Here is a 10,565-nt window from a genome sequence, read left to right on the forward strand (position 1 = left end):
GTCAGGAGGAATGTGTGGTTATGCACTCTACTCCCTGGTCATTTCGGTCTCACTGCAGGAGACTTGAGATCACAGGGAGTTGGGGAGAGAAGCTATGAGCTGCACACTTCTTCCAGCTATATCTATAGAATGATGGGGGTCTGAACACTCAAACCTGGACCAATCAAAATTTATCACGTGTCTCTGAAATGTTAAAAGATTTATTATTATTATTATTATTATTATTATTATTATTATTATTATTATTAATAATGTTTTTTTTTATTAATTTATATATTATTATATGTATTGACATGAACAAAAGATGTACTAGTGGCTTTCAGTCAATAAAAATTTCTCAGACAAATGCTCCTTTTCCCTTTCTCACCAGATAATTTTTAGGTGGCTTTCCACTTTAACATTTAGGCTGGGTTCACACTATGTATATTTCAGGCTGTATTTGGTCCTCAAGTCAGGTCCTCATAGCAACCAAAACCAGCAGTGGATTGAAAACACAGAAAGGCTCTGTTCACATAATGGTGAAATTGAGTGGATGGCCGCCATATAACAGTAAATAACTTCCATTATTTCAATACAACGGCCGTTGTTTTAAAATAACAGCACATATTTGCCATTAAATGACGGCCATCCACTCAATTACAACATTATGTGAACAGATCCTTTCTGTGTTTTCAATCCACTCCTTGTTTTGGTTGCTATACAGCCTCAAACATACAGCCTCAAATATACGTAGTGTGAACATAGCCTTAGGTTGTATAAATTTGCGTGGGAAAAAAGCTCCTCATTCCAGACTTACCACCAATATAGTATATATGCCCTTTGATGTCTAGAAACTTTTTACTAATCAGAAAATGTCATCATTCCTCAATAAATAACCGGCATTTTATGCAAATAATCCCTGATTGGTGTAATGTTTTATTATTCATAATTAAAAGTAGAGAATTAAATATATAGGAGGATAGACACAAAGAGCGCAGCTTATTATTAGCAGGAAGGCAGTGTTACAGGGACGCTGCTTACATGCTGATTTAGTTGGGATTAGAAAAGTTATCCTGATTTACATGTTGATAATTGCATGTTGCTAAAGTTTAATATTATAATGTTTACTTTGATAATATTGATGAGCCGACAAAGGGGCGGAATAATTATGCAAATGAATTTGTGCGAATAATCAAGATGCTCCTCTCCTGCATGTAAATAATGTCTGCACATAAGCATCTTACCAGAGAGCGCGGGTGAAGACAGATATGTCTGTTTGATGTATTAAACTTCATCTGATAGACATTTCATGTGCTACACATTTATATTGCTGTTTAGAAACTTTATAGTGTAGTTCACATTAACTGTTTAGCTTCTTCCTTTGTGGTTTCATAGGTTATTACATTATAACATTTCATTCCTATTTCATATGCATAAGTTTTACACATTTTTGACCCTTCTTATGTCCCAAAATACGTGCAATGAAAGCTTTAATGCACTCCCCATTGTTTTTAAAGGGAGTGGACATCGACGTGGCACATATATTTTTGAGAATGTAATTAAAACATACTAGAATGAATGACTTGTCATGTGATATGCAGTGTCCACAATCCTCTGTGAGCTGAGGACATCTGTAGCACAAGTTTCTATTCTTTAACCCCTTCACGTCAGCAATCTGTATATATACGTTCCTATTGCACATGCCCGTGCAGTAGGAATGTACATATACGTTCCTGACTGACAGGGGCTTTGTGATGAGAGTGGGATCGCTGCAGGGACAGCGATCCCGCTCCCATCTGAGTACAGCACCAGAGATAATGAGGATCAGCTGCGATCCCGCAGCTGACCCCCATTAACCCCTTAGTGACCGCCGAAACGGCGGTCACTAATGGGCCGGTGCCGCCGCTGTATTTCATCTCCCCCCACCGTGAATCCACGTGGGGGGGGGGGGGAGATGAAATAAGTAAAATCAGACCCCAGATCAGCCCCCCTAGTGCCCCAGTCACTAACCCCCCCTCCCGCGGCGGCCATCGGATCCAAGATAGCCACCGCCATCACTGTGAAAAGACTAATGTCTGTTCACAGTGATCAAAAAAGAAAAATGAATGAAAGCCCCATGCTTTCCGCCACCGGAGGTAGTGGAGAGCATGGGGCAGTCATCGGGTACCCCCCCCCCCCCCCCCCCCCCCGTGGGGTCCCGGTACAAGCGATCAGCGGTATATACTATATACCGCTGATCGCTTGCGCCATGTGCTCCAGGCACTTTTTATCCCCTGTCACCATGAATGATTGGTGACAGGGGATAAAAAGTGATGTCCCCCCACCCCCCAAGTCACCCCCTCTACCCCTTATACATTACCTGATCCTGGAGCTCCTTCCTCTTTGGTGTCCTGGCTGGTTATGAAGTGCGCATGCGCTCCACAACCAGCCAGCTCTGAAAATTTAAAGTGACAGAGACCAATTTGGTCTCTGTTACTGAACTATGATTACTGTGATAGAAAATATCACAGTAATCATAGTAATATAGTGAAAAAGAATGTATAAAGTACAAAAAGTGACAAACATACAAAAAAATAAAAAACACACTTTTTATTATAGTAATAATTGCAGTTTACTCCCAAATTACCCCTAACCCCCCCAGATTACCTGTAACCACCGCAGGTTGCCCGTAACCATCGCACGTTGCCCATAACCACCCCAGGTTGTCCGTAATCACGTCAGATTGCCTGTAACCACCGCACGTTGCCCGTAACCACTGCACGTTGCCAGTGACCCCCTCCAGATTGTTCGTAATCACCCCAGATTGCCTGTAACCACCCCAAATTACATGTACCCACCCCAGACTACCTATAAGCACTTCAGTCTATCCATAACAATTCTAGATTGTCTGTAACCCCCCCAGGTTGCCCGTAACCACCGCAGGTTGGGCATAACCACCCCAGGTTGCCCGTAATCATGCCAGATTACATGTAACCCCCCAGATTGCACGCAACCACCGCAGGTTGCCTCTGACCACCTCACCTTGCCTCTAACCACCCCAAATTGCCAGTGAACTTCTCCAGATTGCCCGTAACCACGCCAGATTACAGGTACCCACCTCAGATTACCTATTAGCACTTCAGTTTATCCGTAACCACAGCAGGTTGCCTGTAACCACCCCGGATTGTCCGTAACCACCCCAGATTGTCCGTAACCACCCCAGATTGTCCGTAACCACCCCACGTTGCCTCTAACCACAGCAGGTTGCCTCTAACCACAGCAGGTTGCCTCTAACCACAGCAGGTTGCCTCTAACCACAGCAGGTTGCCTCTAACCACAGCAGGTTGCCTCTAACCACAGCAGGTTGCCTGTAACCACACCAGATTGTCTGTAACCACACCAGATTGTCTGTAACCACACCAGATTGTCTGTAACCACAGCAGGTTGCCTGTAACCATACCAGATTGTCTGTAACCACAGCAGGTTGCCCGTATCCAGCCCACGTTGCCCGTATCCACCCCACGTTGCCCGTATCCACCCCACGTTGCCCGTATCCACCCCACATTTTTTTTATTTTATTTTAGTAACTGCATTATTCTAATAACTATTACTAGCTGCGGTTTTGCTCCAGCAAATTGGCGCTCCTTCCCTTCTGAGCCCTGCTGTGTGCCCATACAGTGGTTTATGCCCACATATGGGGTACCGTTGTACTCAGGAGAACCTGCGTTACAGATTTTGTGGTACATTTTTTCTCCTGTTCCTTGTGAAATTTAGAAATTTCAAACTAAACCAACATATTATTGGAAAAATTCAAGTTTTTTATTTTTTACTGGCCAATTTTGAATACTTTCCTCTAATACCTTTGGGGCCAAAATGCTCATCCTACCCCAAGATGAATTCTTTGAGGGGTGTACTTTTCGAAATAGGGTGACTTTTGGGGGGGGGTTCTATTCTGCAGACATTACAGGGGCTCTGCAAACGCACCTGGTGCTCAGAAATTTCTTCAGAAAAATCTGCACAGAAAATGCTAATTGGCGCTCCTTCCCTTCTGAGCCCGGCTGTGTGCCCATGCAGTGGTTTATGCCCACATATGGGGTACCGTTCTACTCAGGAGAACCTGCGTTACAGATTTTGTGGTACATTTTTTCTCTTGTTCCTTGTGAAATTTAGAAATTTCAAACTAAACCAACATATTATTGGAAAAATTCAAGTTTTTCATTTTTTACTGGCCAATTTTGAATACTTTCCTCTAATACCTTTGGGGCCAAAATGCTCATCCTACCCCAAGATGAATTCTTTGAGGGGTGTACTTTTCGAAATAGGGTGACTTTTGGGGGGGGTTCTATTCTGCAGACATTACAGGGGCTCTGCAAACGCACCTGGTGCTCAGAAATTTCTTCAGAAAAATCTGCACAGAAAATGCTAATTGGCGCTCCTTCCCTTCTGAGCCCGGCTGTGTGCCCATGCAGTGGTTTATGCCCACATATGGGGTACCGTTCTACTCAGGAGAAGCTGCATTACAGATTTTGGGGTGAATTTTCTCTCCTGTTCCTCGTGAAATTGAGAAATTTCAAACTAAATGAACATATTATTGGAAAAATTCGAGTTTTTCATTTTTACTGTCTACTTTTGAATACTTTCCTCTAATACCTGTAGGGTCAAAATGCTCACCACACCCCAAAATTAATTCTTTGAGGGGTGCACTTTCCAAAATGGGGTGACTTATGGCGAGATTTTACTCCGCTGACACTACAGGGGCTCTGCAAACACACCTGGCGCTCAGAAACTTCTTCAGCAAAATCTGCATTGAAAAAGCTAATTGGCGCTCCTTTCCTTCTGAGCCCTGCTGTGTGCCCATGCAGTGGTTTATGCCCACATATGAGGTACCTTTTTACTTAGGAGAACCTGCGTTACAAATTTTGGGGCACTTTTTTTCTCTGGTTTCTCGTGAAATTGAGAAATTTCAAACTAAACAAACATATTATTGGATAAAATTACAGTTTTTCATTTTTACTGTCTAATTTTGAATACTTTCCTCTAACACCGCTTCAGGGAAGAAAAAGAGTGCTGCACCTCACACCTATGGCTGATATTAGTACCTCTCGGCTGCATAAAAAACATCAGAATTCTCTATGTGAATTGATCAAGCCCCACACTGCCCCATGTACCGCGTGCAGGTATCTGATCTATTCACATACAAAATTCTGATGTTTTTTATGCAGCCGAGAGGTACTAGTATCAGCCATAGGTGTGAGGTGCAGCACTCTTTTTCTTCCCTGAACCGTATTTTGTTTCTCTTTTCTCCGTGTTTTGCACTCCTTCTGGTGAGACCCACATGACCGCAATTAGCAGGAGACACCTGAGTGCTCATGGTTTTAATCCCTCCTGTCTGTCCCATTCTATTTTTGATAGCCATGGTGAGTGCAATACCTTATCCAGACTTGTGCTGTTTGGGGGCAGCTTCCTCTGCCGGTGGTGCTGGCTGGGTTTTGGTGTGGCATTTTTGGGTCTGTTCCTGTGGCATGGGAGTTGCAGGGCCGTTCCATGGCCCCCCTTCCCTCACTGTGCACGCCTGCGGGGGTGGTGGTCGCTGACTGGCACAGTGTGGACTTAGTGTAGGGACCCATGTGTATCATATACCTGCACGCGGTACATGGGGCAGTGTGGCTTGATCAATTCACATAGAGAATTCTGATGTTTTTTATGCAGCTGAGAGGTACTAGTATCAGCCATAGGTGTGAGGTGCAGCACTCTTTTTCTTCCCTGAACCGTATTTTCTCTAACACCTGTGGGGTCAAAATGCTCATCCTACCCCAAGATGAATTCTTTGAGGGGTGTACTTTCCAAAATGGGGTCACTTATGGGGTTTTTTCTCTCTGCTGACACTACAGGGGCTCTGCAAATGCACCTGGCGCTCAGAAACTTCTTCAGCAAAATCTGCGATGGAAAAGCTAATTGACGCTCCCTTCCTTCTGAGCCCCACTGTGTGCCCATACAGTGGTTTACGCCCACATATGGGGTACCGTAGTACTCAAGAGAACCTGCGTTACAAATTTTGGGGTGCTTTTTCTCTCATGTTCCTTTTGAAAATGAGAAACTTTAATCTAAACGTATATATTATTGGAAAATTTAAATTTTTCATTTTTTTACAGCCTAATGGTGAATACTTTCCTCCAGCCCCTGTAGGTTTAAAATGCTCATTATACCCCTAGATTAATTCTTTAAGGTGTCTAGTTTCCAAAATGGGGTCACTTAATAGCCAAGCTGACAAATGAAATATTGCTGCTCATAGATAGCAGAGCTATAACTTTCTACATCCTTTCAGGGTTCCTAAATGAGGCCCTGTTCACACGTTAGTAATCCTGTCCATGATTGCGGACCTACAGGTACAGGCAGGATTCAAATGTGTACCTGTCTCTGTCTCAATGTGCACAGACCTATTGATTAAAATGGGTGGATCTGTGCCGCAATGGATCTCGACCCTTTTACAGATCTGTTATAACTACAGATGTGTAAAAGGTTCCATTCAAATCAGTAGGTCCGTAATTGCAGACCATATAAGGCTTTGTTCCCAATATAGGAACGTGCTGTCACTTAGCAGGGAAAGGCAGCTGACTATTGATACTGATGGCCACAAATAACAATAATGATCATTATTAGATAGATGGCTGCCTTTTCACGATAAAATACTGTAGTGGGAACATAGCCTTAGCCTGATGTGTGAAAGGGGCTTAAAAATAGAACTGAGCCTAAAGGGGGTTTCTAGCATTGTGTTTTTTTTTTTCATATCAAACAGATGAAACTGTAATATATTAATACCTTGGTGATTATATGCTGTTCCTTAACCCATTGGTCCCCAGTGCTTTTTGTTTGTCAGCTGCTGACAATGACTTTGTCACAAGATCACAGCAACTGTTAACGTCTCATTCATGGTAACATCACATTATACAACAACCCCTTACTATTTTCTGAGTTCACCATTCCTTTTCTGTTGTGTTATCTTTTCATTTAGGTAAGGGAGAGGATTATGATGCTCTCAGCATTAACGCGGATACATATGACAGCGACATAGAAGGGGCGAGCTGTGAAGAGCGTGTCCATGAGATACCGGTTGTAACTGGTATTAAGACTGCAGGGCATCCTGATGACCTTGTGATGGACATTGAGAAAAGTGTGAATGAGATTTTGGGTCTCGCTGAGCCAGTGGTAGAAGATGTTCCCGCTGTCCCTGTTGCTGTGCTCCCTGAGGATATTCAGCCGTCAGCTCAACAGCTTGAACTACTGGAGTTAGAAATGAGAGCTCGGGCAATTAAAGCCTTGATGAAGGCTGGCGATGTGAAGAAGACTTAATCAATCTTCATAGGTTTCATTCTCAGGCTATGTTCATTCATGAAATCTGCCCACAACCACATCTTTGATATAAACAGAATATCTGCATCGCCATTCAAACAGTGCACACTTTATCTACAGTTTGAATTTGAAATTTAAGGCAAAGGGGAAAAAAATATAACAAGTCACTTTTGTGGTGGATTAAGTGTGTAAAAGCTGACCTATTGCCATATGCACATCAGGCCTATCATATTGGGCTAATTCCCTTTAGGATCTGCAGCATGTAAAACCACATCTATACACAGATTCTCTTGCAGACCTGCATCAGACTTTTACTTCTTCCTGTTGGATCCACTTTTGGCTTTGGCTCAGAAATTAAAGTAAAAACTGACATAGAAACCTGTTTATGTAATTCCCCTAATAGGTTTCGTATACATTAAGATTAAAGGGCACTTATCGTTTCAACAAACTTCTGATATATTATAGCCACGTCATGTTGTATCAGTGGGGGTTTTATTGCTGAGATCAGCTTTCGATGGCTGGAACGAAGGGACGTAAGTGCTTAGCAGCAAGTGCTCTGCCCCTTCGTCTCCGCTCTCACTGCTAAAGTAGCAGTGGATGGAATTATAATGGCAACCTATGAAAATTCCGGTAGACGCAATTGCTGAGAGTTCCATAGACTTTATTATAATTCTGTTTACTGCTACTTGAGCAGTGATGAAGGGTCAGAGTGTGCACTGCTAATCGCTTTTGTTCTAGCGATCGGCAGTTGATCTCAGCACCACGACCACCACCGATACAAACCTCTGACATGGCTATAACATGTGAGAAGTTTGTTGAAATGAAAGGTGCACTTTAAGACTAGGTTTACACACAGTAAAATATAAGCTAATTCGACCCTAATTTTGAGGGGGGGGGGGGGAGGATAAAAAAAAAGCTGTATTTGCAAAGCAGGTTGTAAATAATGAGCATGTTTTTTATTTGGACAGTTGTAATCAATTAATCAATGATGGCTTGTATTCTATATGGATTGTGCGTTGCCGGCCAGCTGACTTCAATGGAGGCCGTATTTTTACCTCAAAATTATTTTACCTTTATTTTACGGAGTATGAACATAGCCTGAATGTCCATGTCTTTGTTTTTATTGTACAAGGATTTTTTCTTTTTAAGAATTTTGACAGGCTAGCTTCATGCTGTTTTTGCTCTCAATTTAATGTATCTGTTTTGTGGGGAAAAAAATTGATGAAATTGTATTCTATCCATCAGAATCAGTTTTCCATTGACTTGGTTTATGCTGCCTTTAAAGGGGTTATCCAGCGCTACAAAAACATTGCCACCTTTCCCCCTCTCTTGTCTCCAGACTGGGTGAGGTTTCAAACTCATGGTACTTTTACAAGGAGCGATAATTCGCCTGATTGCACGATTAACGATTTAGAATGAACAATGTTTTTTTCATATCGACCAGCGTTTACACGGAACGATACATTGTATGGAAAAATCTTTTCCGATCGCTTAAGCCTATCTCATACATAGGTGAAATCGTTGAAAGACTGTTTACATGGAACGATCTGCGAATTTTTTGCGAACGATCAACGACGATTTGAGAAGTTGTTGAAAGATCAAAATGAACGATTTCTCGCTCGTCGCTTGATCGTTCGCTGCGTTTACACGTACGATTATCGTTCGAATTCGACCGTTATCGTGCAAATTCGAACGATAAATCGTTCCGTGTAAATCCACCATTAGTTCAATTGAAGTAAATGGAGCTTAATTGTAAACCGCCCTTGCACTGGAGACAACAGGGGGAAAAGTGGCCATGTTTTTGTAGCGCTGGATAACCCCTTTAAATGAGGGCCGCATAAACTAGTGACAGAAATGCCAAACAGATCGTTGTATTACTTACATCATTATGTTTATCCTTTCTCCTAACATGCAGGAGAATAGGATTATTGCCCCGCCCTCCAGCTGCTGATTGACAGTTGATGCACATACACAGTATGAATAGATAACTGCCAATCAGCAGCTGATGGGCGCAGTTTTCTGCATCTCATGAATAATGAGGACTACTGGGCTCACACACATAATGGAGAGGACTAATTATAGTCCCTGTTATTCAAAAGGATATCTCTGAATCAGCTGCACAGAACAATGTACCGTATTTTTCGGCGTATAAGACAACCCCTGATTTTCAAGAAGATTGTCAGGGGTTCGCCTTATATGCCGGAAAATGTAAACCCCTGTCTGACCGCAGCAGGTTTTACTAACTGAAGCCCTGCTGCAGTCAGGCAGGGGTTCACTGTAGTTAAAGGGGAAAAAAACCAACAATAATCTGCTTCAACTACACTTTTATTAAAGCCAGATGCTTTTTTTTAAATCTATTAATTTATATATTGATTGTAATTTTTTTTTGTTTGTACGTAATTATGGGAGGCAGCCATCTTGTCTGAGCTGCTGCTCTGTCCTCTTTACAATAGTTCAAAGATACACTTTACAGTAGGCACATGACAGAAAATGACAGAAATTTAAAAAAAAAACTTACCGTAGGTCACTTTCTGATGACAAATTCCTTACAGTGAGATATTATTGATGAAAATAACATCTTTTTGGGGAATTTGCCTGTACTTGTTCTCAGTCTGTCATATTAAATTTCCTTTTCTTGCCATGTTCCTTTATGTTGTGCACGGATAGTTGTATGAGTTCATAGTGCTTAAAGGGAACCATTTACTCCAGAAATGCCCAGGAAGCTATACATACAGCGTAATGAAGCTTCCTGCACGTTTCAAAACTGTCACCTATAAGCTTTGCACATACCCCCTGAAAATAAAGTTTGGAAATGTCCCACATCATATGCAAATTACTCTTAACTAGTCATGTGGGCGTTCCTCAGCGCTGAACTAGTCACCAATGATGCATTTGAGTTGGCTGTAATCTTGCCTCTCAGGGAGCAGCGGCGTTTAGGAATTACCCCTCTGTGACTTGCATTGAGAATATCGCCGAGAGGGGTTGTCCCTGGGCACCAAGGCTCACAGACAGATGGCATTACAGCAAATTCAAGTGCACCATTGGTGACCAGTTCGGCTCTTTCAATTAGTTTTTGTACCAATATAGCTGTATAAGGCATCAGCGTATGTTTTAGCTAGTGTGGCGGTACACATTATTTCCTCACAGACTTAACACTTTTTCAGTGCGTTTAATGTCACCCATTGAACGGAGTGGAGTTGTGTTAAAAAAAAACTTACTGTATAAAAATGTACAATTGTCAAACCATGTCCCTTTTT

At 42.2% G+C, this 10,565-nt stretch overlaps 1 protein-coding gene across 1 annotated transcript in view; it reads left to right on the forward strand.

The window, feature by feature from the left end:
• CAAP1 (caspase activity and apoptosis inhibitor 1) overlaps window positions 1-9,665 on the forward strand; it is a 42,736-nt gene extending 33,071 nt beyond the window's left edge. The window contains exon 6 of the mRNA XM_069961995.1: window positions 6,971-9,665. Within this exon, the coding sequence (XP_069818096.1) occupies window positions 6,971-7,308 (338 nt within the window). The 3' untranslated portion in view covers window positions 7,309-9,665. The remainder of the gene's footprint in view (window positions 1-6,970) is intronic.
• Window positions 9,666-10,565: the final 900 nt, after the last annotated feature.

The sequence above is a fragment of the Dendropsophus ebraccatus genome, chromosome 3, assembly GCF_027789765.1.
Source record: "Dendropsophus ebraccatus isolate aDenEbr1 chromosome 3, aDenEbr1.pat, whole genome shotgun sequence".
NCBI lineage: Eukaryota > Metazoa > Chordata > Amphibia > Anura > Hylidae > Dendropsophus > Dendropsophus ebraccatus.